Source organism: Haliotis asinina, chromosome 13, assembly GCF_037392515.1.
Source record: "Haliotis asinina isolate JCU_RB_2024 chromosome 13, JCU_Hal_asi_v2, whole genome shotgun sequence".
Lineage (NCBI taxonomy): Eukaryota > Metazoa > Mollusca > Gastropoda > Lepetellida > Haliotidae > Haliotis > Haliotis asinina.
The window spans coordinates 48,559,436-48,578,409 of NC_090292.1; the positions used below are offsets into that span (position 1 = coordinate 48,559,436).

Below are 18,974 nucleotides of genomic sequence, written 5' to 3' on the forward strand. Positions count from 1 at the left end.
TCTTCAGTTAAAGTCGGTAATCATAAGACACCATCGTTCAGTACATCAGCTGGAGTTAAACAAGGTTGTATTCTAAGTCATGCATTATCTATATTCTTTATCAATGAACTTGTGCACGAAATGTATGAAGCCTGCAATTATGGTATATTTGTTAACCAGAGAGTTAACCTAATGTTGTTGTTATTTGCAGATGACGTTGTTATATTTTCTTTCTCCACTGTTGGTCTGCAAAGGCAATTAGATGTTTTATATGAGTATTGTTCGAAATGGGGACTAAGTGTAAACATAGACAAATATAAAATCATTGTCTTCAGAAATGGAGGTATACTTTCCAAGCATGACAAATGGACTTATGATGATATAAATCTTGAAACTGTGACTTATTACAAGTACCTGGGTATTGTGTTTTCCTCAAGACTGATATGGACAAAAGCATGTGAAACTTTGGCAATGCAAGGACGGAAAGCAATGGAACCAGTTTTATCATTGTTGACTAGCAACAAGCATACTGCTTTTCAAACTGCCTGTAAAATATTTGATTCAAAATTATCTCCTATTGTCACATATGGGTCTGAAATCCGGGGTGTAAAATACCACGAAGTTATAGAAAAAGTGCAAACAAGCTTCTTCAAAAGATTTCTAGGAGTGGGGAAATATGCAGCAAACAATGCAGGACGGAAAGCAATGGAACCAGTTTTATCACTGTTAACAAGCAACAAACATACTGATTTTCAAACTTGCCTGTAAAATATTTGATTCCAAAATATCTCCTATTCTCACATATGGGTCTGAAATCTGGGGTGTAATATACCACGAAGTTATAGAAAAAGTGCAAACAAGCTTCGTCAAAAGATTTCCATAAGTGGGTAAATATGCAGCAAGAAGAAAACAAATCTCATGCTACAGACCCACACCAAATAGTGACGCGAGTCCCTGATTGGATTTTATAGATGCACGTTAAAAGAGGTGGGAATAATGAAAAACGCAATCCAATCAGAGACTCGGTCTGTTACTCGGTGCTGGTTTGTAACCTGAGATTTGTTTACTTCCGGGCATATGTCCTGACTTCGTCCGATAATGGACGGTAAAACTATTAAAAGCTTTAAATGGAAATACGTCAGCAGATAAGTGATACACAAGGCACTTTACATAGGTAGTGTCACACCTTTCTTTATCTTATATATTTAGGTCATACGTCCAAATATATATCTGAGTCAAGCGCACATGCATTCAACAGAAGTGCTTCAAACAGTTCAAAATTAAAATTCAGGTGTTCGGTAAGATAAACACGTTGTTTACTGGTCCCTCGGGGGCCATAGACTCATGTAGCGCTTAGCCAATCATAAAGCGACATTCATGTGTGGGGTAAGATAATGTAACATGTTTGACGCGAGCTGTTGCATCTCCAGGAAGTGTTGTATAAACGCTTCATATCGCGCACCAAGTGAACTGACGTAAACAACAGGCATGATCACACCTCCTGAACCAATAATTATTTCCACGCTGTGCCATGACTGTAGGGTATTTACCGAGTTACACATGAACTGTGAAAGCCACACCAGTCAGTCTTGCAGGATAACAAGAATCAAAGTAAGTATTTAGCGTATATTAATTCTTTTACAGAAACGTGAGGGAGTGAGTATAGTGTCACACCGCACTCAGCAATATTCCAGCTATGTGGCAGTTGTATGTAAATTACTGAGAGTGGACCAGTCAATCCAGTGATCGACACCTAACAATCCGACCAGTAAGTTGCCTGTTATTAATATGGGTTGTCTGTGACCAATTCTAGCTGGGTGTATTATGAATCCCTCGTTTGCGGGCTGTCCACCATTCATATGTCCTTTTGAGTTTCATCACCCAACAACATATGTCCTTTTGAGTTTCATCACCCAACAACATATGTCCTTTTGAGTTTCATCACCCAACAACATATGTCCTTTTGAGTTTCATCACCCAACAACATATGTCCTTTTGAGTTTCATCACCCAACAAACGTTGTCGATCGGTTTGAGATGAGGCGAGACTGCAAGAAAATGACTCGTACGACGTGTGGTGGAATGGTTAAATAGCGTTTTACGCCGCTTTTAGCAATATTCCATTAATATCCCGACACCATTCTTTAACATATTGTATACAAGCACGGAATCAAACTCAGATCTTCGGCATAACAAGCGAACCGTCCGTATCAAATACGGTATCGTTGTCATACATTAGTATATCGTGGAAGGTACCCTTGGATTCCAAAGTTTCTACAAATAATTAAAAACGGTAGGTTTCTCATTGGATCGCGTATATAATGTGTAGACTGATGCTCATTACATCATTCAGTGGAATGAATTTTGAATGTGTATAGCTTTACGCCACCATGTTTAAAATATTGAGTATATATGGTTCCACCCTGCCACATACAAACTTAAAACATTGTATTGATATGGGGAATGGAACCGGTCCTCGGTGTGACGAGCGAACGCTTTAACCACAAGGCTACCCCGCCGCCCCTGGTCCAGACGAGACTGCTTGCCGGCTGTCGTCAGGTCTGGAATATGGCTGTAGTGTTGACCATTAAATAAGCAAAAAAGATTTGTTGCTGTTTTCAAAGATGATGAGGCACGCCCTGGTCCTGCTGCTGCTGTTGTTGCTGTTGCCAGACGGGGGTGACGCGTGGTGGAACAGGGGCCGTCTGAAGCTGGTGGCACGACATCGCCGACTCAGCAACACCATCGCCAAGCCAGCAACTAACAAATGCCAGGCGTTGAGGGATCTATTGAGGAAGACTCGTCTTACCCAAAGAGATGTGTCCTTAATTCTGGACGTTGACGAAGACGACCCAGTCGTCAAACAATACAAGCAGATCCCACTCAAGTAAGTAGGCAGCCTTGACCTTGAATCAAGGCTCTGAGTGAGTGAGAGTGAATTTTACGCCACTTTTTACTATGTGGAAGCGATATCAAGGCAGCGAACACCAGGAATGGGTTTCACACATAGAACCCATGTGGGAGTAGAACTCGTACCTTTGACGTGACGGGCTACCGCTTTAACCACAAGGCTACTACTACTACTACTACTACTACTACTACTACTACTACTACTACTACAATAACGTTTTCCAACATATGACATATGCCATAGTTTGGATTTCACTTTCTTAGTAAAGTACAAATTCTAGTACTTTTTTGGTTGAGTCCCATCCGGGATTCGAACCCACGCCCTCAGAGTTAGGCACCTAATCGCCAGCAAACAAAGTCAGCCACCTAGCCCGCATTGTGGAAGGAGCCTGTTGCATTTGACCACTTTCTAAATGGCATCGTGTAATCATAGCAAGAGAAACGTTCCGCGAGAGCGCCAAAGAGGACACAGGAGATTGGGTGGCCACAATGACTGATATTAAGAATTGTAAATGAAAGCTGAGAAATGAGCTGAGGTTTGGTCCTGATAAAGACCGTTGAATATTTTCCCATGAATATATTTTGAACGATTATGAATTGTGCACGTATTTGAAGCCTGGTAGGGTAGGTTAGTGATGAAGGCATTCAAGTGGTTAAAGACTCAGGTCCAACTTCAACATAGGAACGATGTGTGAAGCCCATTACAGCAATATGTAGGTGATGTAGGTGAAAGTGATGATGGTGATCGGTTCTTACGGCAAGAATGGGTTACTGGAGATCAGTACTAACCCGGATCTTCACGGGTGCCTCTTACGGCAAGTATGGGTTACTGATCAGTTCCCACCCGGATCTTCACGGGTGCCTCTTACGGCAAGTATAGGTTACTGGAGATCAGTACTATCCCCGATGTTCACGGGTGTGTCTTACAGCAAGCATAGGTTACTGGAGATCAGTTCAAACACGGATCGTCAAGGGTTCCTCGAGAAGACACACATGGGACACTTTGACTTTGAGAACTACATCTCGTTTAAATGCCTGTGTAAGTCCGTCAGTGGCCGCTATATGTCCTATAATATATCAAGAATTCGTATAGTTCAAGCAAATGCCCACCAAAAGATATTGTTGTCAATGTCTAAGGTTCGTGGAAAATGTGTGGGGATTGTTGATGAAGTTTGTGAAGCTTTTGTTTGTTTGTTTGTTTGTTTCGAAAATTAACAAACAGATAATACGGTGTCCAATAGATTTAAGCATATAGGATCATCGAAAACTGTGGTCCTATATCAGGGGCATTTTGTCTCTTTCAGCCAAATTATCACAATAGAGTGTCACGCCTTCACGAAAACGAATAAGGGAAGGCAGAAAAGTACTGTTCATTTATATATTTCCAAATTTTCACCCACTGTGCAAAGATGAAGTGAGTAGAGGAACACTGGTACATTCGTATGTTCCTTTATTTTTCCCATGAGTATATTTAATCATGGCAAACATGTCATTTGTGGTTTTATTAGATGTGATTTTTTTCAGGTGACGCGATGGATTCCATAGAGAGAAAATACACCTGAACGAGATCTCAATATAAGCATTTGTCATATTTGAAGTAATGAAAAAGACGGATTTTAGATACATAATAATAAATCATAAATTCGTGTAACACCTTTTTTCTGTGTTATATACCTGTTCCCTTTTTCATATATTATTGTATTTTGCTAAATACTAAACATTAGAACCACTGAATGTTCAAAGTTGATGACTTTCGTTGAGGAGTGGGTTCCATTGAAAGATAAATTTCTGAAGCTGTGAGTTACCGTTACTATTACAACCACAGTGAGTGAGTGAGTTCAGTTTTACGCCGCACTCATCAATATTCCAGCTGTATGGCGGCGGTCTGTGAATAATCGAGTCTGGACCAGACAATCCAGTGACCAACAACATAAACATCGATCTGAGCAATTGGGAACCGATGACATGTGTCAACCAAGTCAGCGAGCCCGACCACCCGATCCCGTTAGTTGCCTCTTACGACATGGGTACCTGGTGGGATAAGTCATGTGGTTGTAACCTTTCAACGCCTCAGAGGCAGTTTGCATTATCCGGAGTCATAATGGGTTAGTACCTTAGCATGTTTATGAGCGTGGACATGTACTCATATAAATATGAACCATTAATATCACTAATATGCATTATTAACCTTCATACCTCTATCGTCTGCGGCAGTAGATATATGACTTTCTAAACGTAACTCCTAAAATCTTAGACATATCAAAAATTGAATCATAAATCCTTGACTTTTTCAATTACGATACCGAAAGCAGAAAAATATGTTTGTTCAGCATGTCAATAGCGCCTAGAGGCCACAATCGAATTTAGCAGAATATCTGACGCGCACGGTGCGGCGTTTAGATATTTAAAGAAGCGGTAGTAAAATATAATAATCACACATCAAAATGTCGGACATTTGGACATCGAGTGAATAAGGTTGTTCTCCTTTTAGCAACATTTCAGCAATATCACAGCGAGGTACACCAGAAATGGGCTTCACACATTGTACCCATGTGAGGAATAGAACCCGGGCCTTCGGCGTGACGAGTGGAAGCTTTCACCATTAGACTGCATACTTCGCCGCCTAATGTTTCCAAGAGGTTGATATGCTATTCATATGGAATTAGAAGGAATCATGTTTTTGGGTATTTGGTGTGTACAAATTGGTTACTCATCAACAAGAAGAACAATCAAAAGGACACAAAATAACTCTTAGGAACACACTGAGCTGAAACAGTGAGAATTCTTTTGAGTTAGTTAAAGCAGCATTGTGCTTGTTCCTCACTTACAATGAGTTACTCACATCTTTATGATTGAGTGAATTTTAGTTTTACATTCCTTTTGACAATAGTCTACCAAGACCACGACGAGGAAACTACGAGGGGAATCGAACCCGGGCCTTCGGCGTGAGGAGCGGCCGCTTTAACCACTTGGCCACTATATACCCTTGAAAACAAGACTTGACCGTGGAGGACAACTAATCAGTGCTTTGTGGTGGTCACTACATCTTGTGGTCACCGTCTGGAAAAGTGGAGTTTGTGGTTGTGTACTATCGTCTAATGTGTTGACCCGTGAAGATCCGGGTTAGAATTGGTCTTCAGCAACCCATGGAAGCTCATTCCCATTATGACTACTCCCGGTTTGACTACCCGCCTAGACCCGTGAAGGTCCGGGGTAGAATAGGCCTTCAGCAACCCATGCTTGTCATAAAAGGCGACTATGTTTGTCGTAAGAGGTCACTAACGGAACCGGATGGTCAGATTGGCTGACCTAGTTGACATGTCATCGGTTCCCATTTGCGCAGATCGAAGTTCATGCTGTTGATCACTGGATTGTTTGGTCCAGACTTGATTATTTATAGACTGCCACCATATAGCTAGAGTATTGTTGAGTGTGGAGTAAAACTAAACTCACTCACTACCCGTGTAATAAAGAACCCGTTCCAGTCGAGTGTGTTTTAATTAGTAGCTAGCCTGGCTATATGAAATGTCAAATGTTCCGAAATTAGTGTTTGACTGTTAAAATTCGCCATTAAAATGTTGGTTTGTGTTATATGGGACGAATGCACAGCGCATCTTTATTGACTATTTATTGAAGACACTGTTTTGGCCCTGTGTTGCGACGACTACGTCGACGAGTGTAAAAAGGGTTGAGTCACGATGTGGGGATCCATGTTGTACATGAATTAAATCTTTAATTCAGGGCTTCAGGGCCATTTAACTGTTTTTCGGTATAGAGACGAAATCTTAAGTATTCGCATGTTTCCCATCATTGACCGCCAGAGGGATCTCTTCCAACAAGACAATTGCAGACCTCACACAACACATGGCACTATTCACTGTCTTCAGAATGAGAACATTACAGCGCTTTCATGGCCTTCCATATCGCCCGATCTCAAACCCATTGAGCATTTGCGGGATGGCCTTGACCGACGTTTACGGGAACGTCAACCGACGTCTTAGACGTTAAATCAACTCGCACAGACAAAAGTAATGGGGCAGAATTCAAAGACTTACTGACTGCATGCCGAGCCTGTGCATGGCAGTTTTGGGGGCTCGTGGAGGCCACCACAGACACTGACGACGACTTCCAACTAGGAACGGTTGTCTTTACTTCAAAAAACGTTTTTATATACTGGACAAAAATAGTTAAGGATATCTGTAAGTTTTGAAATTATGAATAATGATGTATGTATTAACTGACGTACTGACAAAAGATCAGTCATGAATATACCAATATCCCTAACTTATTTTGTCCAGTATACATACGCTCTTTTAAAAAAGAAACGCAAAATCAAATTAAAAAATGACACTTACAATGTTGTACACATATGTACATTTTTAGGGTTGCACATTGTTTCTGGAATGTTTTAGAAGATCATGCTTGACAAAAAGGAACCAAAAATGATTTTGCTCGGTTTTATCAATCAGGGATGTCACAATGTGCGTGGATGTCAAGCAGCACGAATATCGGGCACAACGACTGTTTCTCACATGCAAAGCATGAGTATAGCATGTGACTATAAAAGACCCAAATGAATCTCACAATTTCATCCACGATCTTTGCAAGTACTGTACTAGAAAAAGGGACGTCAGGACGGTGCCGATGGAAATCATGGAACTGGACGACTGCAAGTTGGGAAGCAACGTTCATTCCAGCACAATAACTCGATTGCGGGATCGATTTCGTCAAACAAACTAGACAAATGTCCAAGATCAGGAAGACCTAGAATCACCACACCTGCCCAAGATCGGTACATCACGGTAACCTACCTACGTGACTGCCAACGTACGACCCGGAACACAGCACAAGAACAGTTTGGAGCCCGAAGAGTGTCCGATCAGACAATCCGGAACCGTCTCCGAGAAGTAGAAACACGTGCCAAACGTCCAAAAGTTGCCGCCTCATTGACACGACTACGTTGACATCTACGAGTGAGATGTTGTAACACGGTGCTGCCATGGTACCTGACAAACTGGAGGCGCATATGGTTTAGCGATAAATACCGTTATCTCCTCAGGCGACTTGATGGTAGAGACCGTGTCTACAGACGACGTCATGAACGTTTTGCTCCTAACTGCATCAAACAGGAGGACAGATTCGGTGGAGAGACAGTGTTATGGTGTGAGGGGAAATCTCATACACCCGAAATCGGAACTTACGCTCGTCCAAGGCTATCTGACTGCCAATCGATACACCGACCACATTCTCCGTCCGCACGTCCTTCACCTTGTTGACCGTCAACGGCAGCTCTTCCAACAGGACATGACAGGCATGATATTTTGGTTTTGAGTTTCTTTTTCACAGACATTTGATCCTTTGTGGTGTGAACTGATTCAGATTTATATGTTTTTTTACTTTACAGTTAACAAACTGAATTCGTGAAAACACAACTGTGAGTTTCTTTTTGAGAGAGAATCATGAATCATTTTGCAAGATTATTTCAAGAGTAATATTTCACAAATCAGTTATTAAGTCATTCAGGAAAACCGCTTCTGTGAGCAATATCATGCACTCTTTGAATTGTTAGTATTTGGGTGAATTCTGAAAATGACGTACAAAAGGAAGGGTGGGAATTGTGCCGTGATGGTGTGAGTCATTGTGCTCTAGGTCACAGTGTCCTAAAGGCGTGGATGATTGTGTCCTGATGGCGGGGATAACTGTGCTCAAGGTCATTGTGCCCTGATAGCATGGGTCATTATGCCCTGATGGCGTGGGTGATTGTACCCTGATGACATGGGCCACTGTGTCGTGATTGCGTGGGTGATTGTCCCTTGATGGTGTGGGTGATTTTGCCCTGATGGCGTGGGTGATTGTCCCCTGATAGTGTATGACCGTGTGCCCTGATGGCGTGGGTGATTTTCCCCTGATAGTGTATGACCGTGTGCCCTGATGGCGTGGGTAAGTGACGCACTGTACAGTGCCGTTGGTTTGGTGGTATTCTTGGTTGGACTTACTTCTCGCAAGTGTGAAGATAGCGGAGTGCGGCAGCAAACAACATTCACTCAATCTTACACTATCCAATTCCTAATTAAATAAGACAGAAGACAATTCAGGCTTGCTAAATTTATTTGTCAGTCTGATTGGTCACCATCTGAAACCAAAGAAATACCCGTGAAACTTATACACTGTATGTGTACTACGTGTTTAAATGCTTAAATGCAGATGTTTGTGATAAATACTCCCTTTCCCTATCTAACTCTCCGTTATCTGTCTCTCTCTCTCTCTCCACCCATCTATCCCTCACTCTCCCTTCCTCCATCACCCTCTCTTTTCCCCACTCTCCCTTACCCTCTGTCTCTCTCTGTCTCTCTTTACCCACTCTCTCCCTCTCCATCTATCCCTCACTCTTCCTTCCTCCATCACTCCATCTCTTTCCCTATTCTTCTTCACTCTGTCTCTCTAGCTCATTCTCTCTCTCCTCTCTCTGGCTGTCTTTTCTCTCTACTTCTCTCTCTCTCTTCCCCATTTACTCCTCACTAACCATCAATCTCTCTTCCCCCATTCTCCCCGCTCTCTTTCTCTCTCACTTTCTCTCCCTCTCTCACCCTCTCTGTCTCTCTCTCTCTCCCCTCTGCCCCTTACTCTCTCTTTCTCTCTCTTTTTCTCCCCTCCCTCCCTTCATCTCCTCTCTCTCCCTCCTCTACCTCTCCCTTCCCCCTCCTTTTTCTCCCTCAACCCACTCTTTCTCACTCCCTCTCTTCCTCTCTCCTTTTCTTCCCCTTTCCTCTCTTCTCTCTCCCCTCTTCTCTACCTCTACCTCCCTCTTCCCCAGCTTTCTCCTCCCTCTACCCATCCCGTCTTTCTTCCACACTCATCTCCAGTGCCTACCGCTGTAGTGTTCAGCTGTTGTTGTTGCTGTTGTCAATAGCTTCCTCCATCAGCATCCGCCCACACAGACAGTGGTTGCTGCTCCTCTTGTGCGGCGCTTGTGCTTGAAATAGAACGTTTGTTGTTGTAGTAAGAGTAATAGCAGTAGTAGTCGTGGCAGCAGTAGTAGTAGTAACAGTAATAGTGGTAGTGGTAGTGGTGGTAGTGGTAGTGATACTGGTAGTGATACTGGTAGTGGTGGTAGTGGTGGTATTGGTGGTGGTGGTGGCAGTGGTGGTGGTAGTGGCAGTGGTAGTGGTGGTGGTGGTGGTGGTGGCAGTGGCAGTGGTAGTGGTAGTGGTGGTGGTAGTGGTAGTGGTAGTGGTAGTAGTAGTGGTGGTGGTGGTAGTGGTAGTGGTAGTGGTAGTAGTAGTAGTGGTGGTAGTGGTAGTAGTAGTGGTAGTGGTAGTGGTAGTGGTAGTGGTAGTGGTAGTGGTGGTAGTGGTAGTGGTGGTGGTGGTAGTGGTAGCGGTGGTGGTGGTGGTGGTGGTGGTAGTGGTAGTGGTAGTGGTGGTGGTAGTGGTAGTAGTAGTGGTAGTGGTAGTGGTAGTGGTAGTGGTAGTGGTAGTGGTGGTAGTGGTAGCAGTAGTGGTGGTGGTGGTGGTGGTAGTGGCAGTGGTAGTGGTGGTGGTAGCAGTATGGGTGTGATGTGGTAGTAGTAATAGTGTGACAGTAGCAGTAGCAGTAGCAGTGGTTGTGGTGGCCGTGGTGGTAGTAGTAGCAGCAGCAGCAGTAGTAGTAACCAATCACAAATCCTGAACACTCGCGCAATGAAAGGGTTGTATTAGGGCAGAGTCCGAAGGACCGATAACCTCTGTGGGAAGGGTTAACGTTTCATTCATGTTCTAAAATGTATTTCTGGCATCTACCTTGCTAAAGTACATGCATGCATTTGAACCACTGTCTATTACCCTACCCTACCCTACCCTACCCTACCCTACCCTACCCTACCCTACCCTACCCTACCCTACCCTACCCTACCCTACCCTACCCTACCCTACCCTACCCTACCCTGATACCCGTTATGTTAAAGGTCACATGCAACCAAAAAATCAAACATAATTAAAACGCATTTATCACTTATTCATGACATACAATATACATTGCTGCTTTTGAAAAAACAAATAAACACAATTATAAGCGTACAATCGCGATTCAAAAGTGCAATATTTTGTACTTGGGCTTACTTCCCCCGAAACGAAGCCCTCGGGAGACTGAACCCAGTCATAGCGGGTGGATATGCACTCAAGTGTAACGACGGCTTCCGATTGGCTGTTTCATTTGCTGATATGCTGAGGGCTCATTGTGTGTACAGAAAGATGATCTGTCTGATGGGCATTTTAGAAGTATAGCCAGTCACAAAAAAGTAAGATTCTTTATGGATAACAACTTCTTTTTGTGTACTTGATGCGCCGTTTCAGTATGGATTCATACACTGTTGTCAAACAAAATCATATACACGAAAAGAAGTCGTTATCCATAAAGAATGTATATAGAGATGTTGGGTTTAGAAAATACATGTTCTCTGAATTTGCGCTCGATCCAATAAAAAATCATGTAGAGATGGTAAACTACTGCGTGACTGGAATCTGTCATTCGTCCAAGTACAAAACAGGACTTGAAACTGACAAGAGTTTGCACAAGTTTCCGTCAGATCCAGTCATCCGAAAAAGGTGAATGTAGTTTGTTTGCAACCCACAGACATAAAAACATGCCATGTGTATCACACGTGCCTAATTACATAATGTGGCAGACACGGGACTCGGGTGCACGAGTCATAAATCAACTTATTTTCTTTATGTCGTATAGTCTGATAGGTGCTAAGTTCAAATTGCATGTGGTCAATGATTTAAGCTGTGTATTGCATGTTGTCTTTAGCAGACAGGCAGGCAGGCAGACATATAGGTGTGAATAAACCAGACACTGAGCTTTCTCTGTGACAGAGGCTGCTTACCACAATCAACAAGTTGTTTTACGTAACGAGTAGATTATGTACTTGTTTGTGTACACAACCAAGAATAGACTTCTGCTCACGACCTCAGACTCTGGGCATGCATACTGTTTCAAGCTCCGCTAACCTATTCACTGCGCATGCGTTATGGACGCAGCGCAGCACAACTGTTGAAACCAGTTTTCCCCCCAGCGCTGGGGGGAATTTAGTGAAACGTTTGAACTCCGATTTCGCGGGCTTTTTTTTCTTCGTGTTTTTTTCAACTTTATAGGTTGAATTGGCATTTTTTATGATTTGTTTCGGTAAGTGCATACCGAAAGGTACCAGAATCTGCAAAGTTGTGTTTTACGTTGCATGTGACCTTTAAGTCTTGACATCAAGCTTGTAAGAAATGGCAATATATTTTTCAGCACGGAGGCTAATTTCTTGGGTTTTCAGTGTCTTCACCCTGTATCATGTTCAAAACAAGGGACTGTAAACATTGTCTATATCTGAGACAATACAACTTTTTAATCATTGAAGAATAACATACATAGATTACATTGTTTAATCACGTGATCATAACTGGTCCGGGTATTAAGACGGGTACCCTTGTCCAACTCATTACACACCCATCTAGGGTATCCCGGTACAAGTTGCAGCCCCAGTTTCTACAGAAAAATAATTGTATGGCCCTGATTGTTAACCGTAGATGGTTAACCGTAGGTCAATCATTTGACGATCGGTACGTACCTGCGCGTTCTACAGTTGCCAGCAACTCCTCCCTGTCAAAAAGACCATCACCTGAAAACAGCAGATTGCTGGGGCTTATATATTTTAGTCAAAGGGGCACTCACATAGTTTCAGGTTCAAATGCTAATATCTGAGCTGAACTGTTGTTTCAAATCACATGATTGAACTGCTTGTTGTGGAAGAATGGTGAAGTTAGATTGGATATCTATTTTAGCGCCAGGAGACGGCTCAAAACGAGATTATACCAAATATCCCCATCCCCCCACCCACCACCCCCCACCCCCCACCCCCCACGTTCGGTTTCATGTGAAATTTAGAGACTACCAGTTCGGTCTTACATTCGTCTAATTTTCAAACACAGTAGGTTTATCTCTTAAGCAGGTCATGGTTGTTTGTCAAAATATACCTGGGGTTATCGAGAATGCAGAAATTAAGATTATTAGAGCCTGCTGCTGTTTTCTCTTTGTCGGAAAAAAACTCGATTCTCATGATTGTCGACATCAATGTAGCTAAGGAGTGGAAACAACATTTTAAACAATGGGCTCAAGTTTTCAGTCCGTCATATTTACGTTTGTCCACTGAGGTTTGCATGAATTCCTCCATAAGTGGGTCATCTTCATCCACGTCAAACAAAGTAGAAACTTCACGTTTGCCAAATCGGCTGTAATTCAGGGCATCCTTCAGCAATTTGATGATGTCCTGCTGAATCAAGCTGCAATGACAGTGGTTGGTGTTGATATGGGTCGTTTGCACCCTAATGCGTCTGCGACGTCTGCGTCTCCGCCATCCTTCGCCTTCTTGCGGGGTGAGCATCAGCACCACCAGTAGCAGGACCAGTGTCGGACGCAACATCATCATGCAATATCCTGTATATCGACCATTTCATAGATTACGGATGAACTGATTGGCTCTAACTGACTGACTAATTCTGACACACAGTCTGACTGACGGTATATTCTGACTGACCTCAGCTGACAGACTAACCCAGTAACTATGAACTGACGGAAGGACGAACTCTGGCTGGTTAGCTCTAACTGGCATGCTGACTGACTTCTTGGCTGACTCACAAACTCTGATTGACTGACTCTGGTGGACAGATTGATTCACAAACTCTCATTGATAGACTCTGACTCCTAGGCTGACTCACAGACTCTGACTGACTGACTCGACTCATAAACTGACTCACAAACTATGACTGACTGACTGACTGACGGATAGACTGACTCACAATCTATGACTGACTGGCTCTGACGGATAAACTGTCAAACTTAATAACTAACTGAGAGATTGCCTTACTACGTGGCAGAGACGGACAGACTTACTAAATCAGATTGACTTACTAATCGAACTGAGTGACTAACGACTGCCTTACAAACGTGAACTGGCTCATGGACTTACTTACTGGGACCGATTGACTTACTAGCTCGAACTCGGACTGCTTGACTGACTTACACACTGGAACAAACTGGGTGACTCACTAACTAAGTGACGTATTAACTGGGACTGACTCATCGACTTACTAATTCGGACTCTCTGATTGACGTACTGAATGGGACTGATTGATTGACTAAATGGGACTGACTGATTGACGTACGAACAGGGTCTGACTTACTAACTGGGCCTGACCAATAGACTTACAAACCCAAACAGACTGACTTACCAAATGGGACTGACGGATTGACTTACTAAGTGAAAGTGACTGATAAACTCACTAACTCGGACTGACTTACTAACGCGAAGTGACTCCCTGAATTACTAAGTGGGACCGACTGACTTACTAACTTGAACTGACTTACAAGTGACTTGCTGACTTCGACTGACTGTCAGACTCGGACTGACTGACTGACATACAAACTGGAACTGACTGACTGACTTACTAACTCGAAATGACTGACTGATTGCCTTGCTAAGTCGGACTGACTGACTTACTGACTGAGACTGATTGATTGACTTACTGACTGAAACTGACTGATTGACATTAACTGGGACTGACTGATAGACTTACCAACTTGGATTTATTGATTGACTTACTAATTGGGACTTGTTGACTTACTAACTGGGATTACTATCTAACTGGAACTGACTGATTGTCTTACTAACTCGGACTAAGTGACAGACTGACTTACTAGCAGGGACTCACCGATTCACATACTAAGTTGGACTGATGTATTGGCTTCCTTACTTGGATTGACTGACTGATTGAGTTACATGCTAAATCGGACTGACTCACTGACTCAGTAACAGAGACTGACTGTCTGACTTACTAACTCGGACTGACTGCCGGGACAACAGATGTAAGAAATCCCCTCAGAACCAGCAAAATATAACACTGAGAAGTCTTAAATTTTCAATAATTTTGTACAGAGCAAAAAACAAAGGCAAGATACAAAAGATTGACAATAGAGCTTTCATGTACAATACAACTAAGTCAAATCTAAGGTAATGGATCACAAATATAATGATAAACTCGCCGAAGTCTTGGTGTGAGAGTGAGAAACAGTTTTACTAAATGTAAAACAGCAGGCGGTCATGCGTGGTTATGTAGGTCGAACGTTGACAAAGACAGGCAGTTATATGTACTCAAGTTAACCTACGTGTGTCCGTTGTCAACACAATAACCAGCCTTTATATACAAAGTCACTGATTCCTGAACGTTCCAACGAAGTATGAAACCTTCACCATGTTTCGCGATCGACAAGTCAAACAAACCAAAGGAAGGTAACTCTAAAGTGCTACCTTAAACGCCTGCCGCTTAAATACTAATAGCACTGAACATTTATGATACGACATGTGACCATGATAACTACCACTCAGACCTCTAAACAATGTGACCCATATAATAATTTTTACTTAATTAATAATACAATTTATAGAAAATACACTCTCGTAACGCTCTAAGTCCCCAAGGAAAAGAAAGTTCCGCACAAACCTTCTGCTCCAAGCATACCAAGATAACTAACATAAGAACATGACATGTGATAACATGAATAACATGATAAACACCTTGCAGAATTACAATGATATACAGCATCATTACGTCATCATGCATTTACAACCTGGAAAGTGCATCAGCACAAACATTGTCTTTGCCTTTAATGTGCTTCATCACAAGATTAAACCCTTGCAAGGTCAAACTCCACCTCACAAGTCTTTGGTTCTTGTTCTTCATTTTATAAAAGTCAAAGGGATTGTGATCAGTAAACACTTAAATTGGTTAGAAGTAGTGATACCTAGGTTCACTTCAAAATGCTGTAAAGCTAACAAAAGACCAAAAGCCTCTTTCTCAATGGTAGAATAATTTCTTTGGTGCCTGTCAAACGTCTTGGAAAAACAACAAACTAGATGTTCAATTTCAGAACTATCCTCTTGAATCTGGACAGCACCTGCACCTAACTCGCTTGCATCAATTTGCAATCTAAATGCGTTCTCAAAATTTGGTGCCTGCAATACTGAAGAATTCATGAGTATGACATTGACTTTTTCAAATGCAGACTGACAATTGCTGTCCCTCTGAAATTGTACTTTTTCCCCAAAAGGTTTCTAAGTGATGATACAGCATCTGAGAAGTTTTGACAAAACTGTCCGTAATAGCCTGCGGCAGGATAAAATTCGAACCCGGGACCTCTCGTAACAACTGGCATACAAACTGGGACTGACTTACTATCTCGAACTGACAGACTCACTGACTTACTAACTGGGACTGACTGAGTGACTTACTAACTGGGACTGACGGAATGGCTAACGAACTGGCGCACTGGTCTCTGGGACTGACTGTCTGACTTAGTAACTTGGACTGATTGACTGACTGACGTACTCACTGCGACTGACTGATTGACGTACTAACTCGGGCTGACTGACCAACTTATTAAGTTGGATTGACTGATTGATCTACTAACTCGAACTGACTGACTTACTAAGTGGGACTGACGTACTTACGAACTCGAACTTACTGACTGATTGACTTACTGGCTGACTAACAGACTTACAAAGTGGTACTGAATGACTGACTGAATGACTAACTCGAACTAACTGACTGACTGACTGACTGACTGACTGACTGACTGACTGACTGACTGACTGACTGACTGACTGACTGACTGACTGACTGACTGACTGGGACTGTCTGATTGACTTACTACCTAGGACTAACTGAGTTACTAACTGGGACTGCTGATTGACTTACTTATCCGGACTGACTGACTTACCAAATGGGACTGACTGACCGACTGAGACCGATTCAACTGAGAGTTACTGATTGACATTAACTGATAGACTTACAAACTCGGACTGACTCATTGAATTACTACGTGGTAGAAACCGATTGACTTACTAACTGGGGGTGACTTACTAACTCGAACTGATTTAACTTACGACTGACTTACTAATGAGAACTGACTAACTGACTTACTATGTGGGGCCGGCTGACTAACTTACACGAACTAATTGACTTCCGACTGACTGACTAACTTGGACTGACTACCTTACAAACTGGGACTGACTGATTGACTTAGTAACTGGGACTGACTGATTAACTTAGTAACTGGGACTACCTGACATACTAAATCGAAGTAACTGACTTACGACTGTCTTACTAAGTTACTAACGGACTCAGACTTACTAACTCGGACTGGACTGATTTACGACAGACTTTCTAACTCGGACTGACTCGTTCACCTTCTAACTTGGACTGACTCATTGAATCACTAACTCCGATTGACTCGCAGATTTACTAACTGGGACTGACTTACTAACCCGGATTGGCTCTCATTCACTTACAGACTGAAAATGGCATATTAATTATGTTTGATTTACTCCAATTGACTCACTATCTCTGACTCGACTCACTAACTTTTACAGACTCCATCTGGTTAACTGATTAACTGAAACTGGCTCACTCACAAGCATTCACTCACCATACAGTCACGTTCACTCACACATCTAGTGTGAGTTGTCGAAACTGTATACACCAATGATGAATACATAGTAAAATTATGAAACTTGTTGCAACCATCCAGTATATAACAAACCTAAACATTTTTACAAACTTTAGGAAAACAGTGCAGTACTTACCAGTGGTTTCCCTTGGACGCCGTTGTCACTAACGGTCCCTCCTTATGTATGCTCTATTAGGTGTCACATTGTCGTCGAGAAGGTGAAAGAACAACAGGTGTTTTGGTACATCCTTTTCAAAATATAATTACGTGCGAATGTATAAACAGAAATCAATATTAACACACATCAGAACTATCAGTGCGAAATAGTCCCTGGGTTAGTTTGTGGCTTAACGCCTTACTCAGCAATATTCCAGCTGTATGGTGGCGGTATGTAAATAATCGAGTCGGGACCAGACAATCCAGTGATCAACAACATGAGCATCGATCTGCGCAAGAGGGAACCGATGACGATCCCTCAACTAAGTCAGCAACCACCCGATCCCGTTAGACGCCTCTTACGACAAGCACAGTCGCCCTTCATGGCAAGCTTGGGTTGATAAAGGCCTGTTCTACCCCGGGACCTTCACGGGTCCACGTAGAATTCTGAATGAAGACACGCATGAACGAGCACCGCAGCGGTGGTCCCTATCCCAGGCCGTCAGTGAAGCTTCGTCAGCAGGAAACACAGTTGCTTGGAATGGTCAGTTACTGTCAGTTATTTGTCAGAGAAGACAAAACGTCCCATATAAACACCACCCCGAATATCAGAGTGTCATTTCAGTTTCAGCAAGAAAACATCATCGTTGTATCTCCACACTGAACATGGATTCATCAAACGTTTAAGTGTGTTTCTTACTTTCGTTTACATTAAATGAGAATACCACATAGCTTACAAATATTTCAGGTTGAGCGAAACGGCATGTTTTAGTAAAAGTAATTGTGTGTATCTCTCATTGCCAACTTTATGGAAAAAACAAAGTTGTATTTCTAGCGTGAATTGATAGACAGCATACTTCTTTCAAACCATTCATATGTCCTGAGTGTGGAAAATTATATTCCTCTCACTGGAGTGGGAACCGCCACAGGTCTGCTCACGAAGGGTAGCACTTTGTGAAAAAATGCTCCAAAGGTTTTGCTTCAATCAAAAACGAAACCGGCACAAGTGCACTGCCTGCGCACAACACCACTTTCGGAATACCATTATAGTGTAAGTTTTATTTTCGTGAATGTCAGTTTGAATTCATTATATTTACATGAATTCGTGTAGGATGTTTATCATCCTGTGCTTTTTAAAAGGTAATTTCATGACATTTCATGTTAACACAAGTGATTCATTCTATGTTGAAATGGACATCACGCTGTGTTAGTAGGTGTATCGACACTAAACTCGAACAGTCCCTTTAAGAACACTGCTTTATTTCAACATACAGAAATGCCCCGAGGTGTTCCCCTCTCCACGTGGCTTGGCCGTGCATTTTCATTTTCGTGGTAAGTTGAATATTCATAATGCCATCTGCTGTAAAAGTGTGAAAGGCATGTGTTATTGTATTGGAACACATT

At 42.4% G+C, this 18,974-nt stretch overlaps 2 protein-coding genes across 2 annotated transcripts; one reads left to right on the plus strand and one right to left on the minus strand.

The window, feature by feature from the left end:
- The first annotated feature begins 1,479 nt into the window (after positions 1 to 1,479).
- On the plus strand, positions 1,480 to 4,539 carry LOC137260081 (uncharacterized). Its single transcript, XM_067797773.1, has 3 exons — positions 1,480 to 1,590; positions 2,603 to 2,865; positions 4,413 to 4,539. Exons 1-3 carry the CDS (start codon positions 1,540 to 1,542, stop codon positions 4,414 to 4,416), a joined length of 318 nt encoding a protein of 105 aa, XP_067653874.1. The 5' UTR covers positions 1,480 to 1,539; the 3' UTR covers positions 4,417 to 4,539.
- Positions 4,540 to 8,983: 4,444 nt separating this feature from the next.
- LOC137260248 (uncharacterized) lies at positions 8,984 to 17,603 on the minus strand. The gene is made up of 5 exons (XM_067797943.1): positions 17,551 to 17,603; positions 13,050 to 13,346; positions 12,481 to 12,531; positions 9,759 to 9,861; positions 8,984 to 9,021 (listed from the first exon to the last, which is right to left on the minus strand). Exons 2-4 carry the CDS (start codon positions 13,336 to 13,338, stop codon positions 9,770 to 9,772), a joined length of 432 nt encoding a protein of 143 aa, XP_067654044.1. The 5' UTR covers positions 13,339 to 13,346; positions 17,551 to 17,603; the 3' UTR covers positions 8,984 to 9,021; positions 9,759 to 9,769.
- Between the last annotated feature and the right edge of the window lie 1,371 nt (positions 17,604 to 18,974).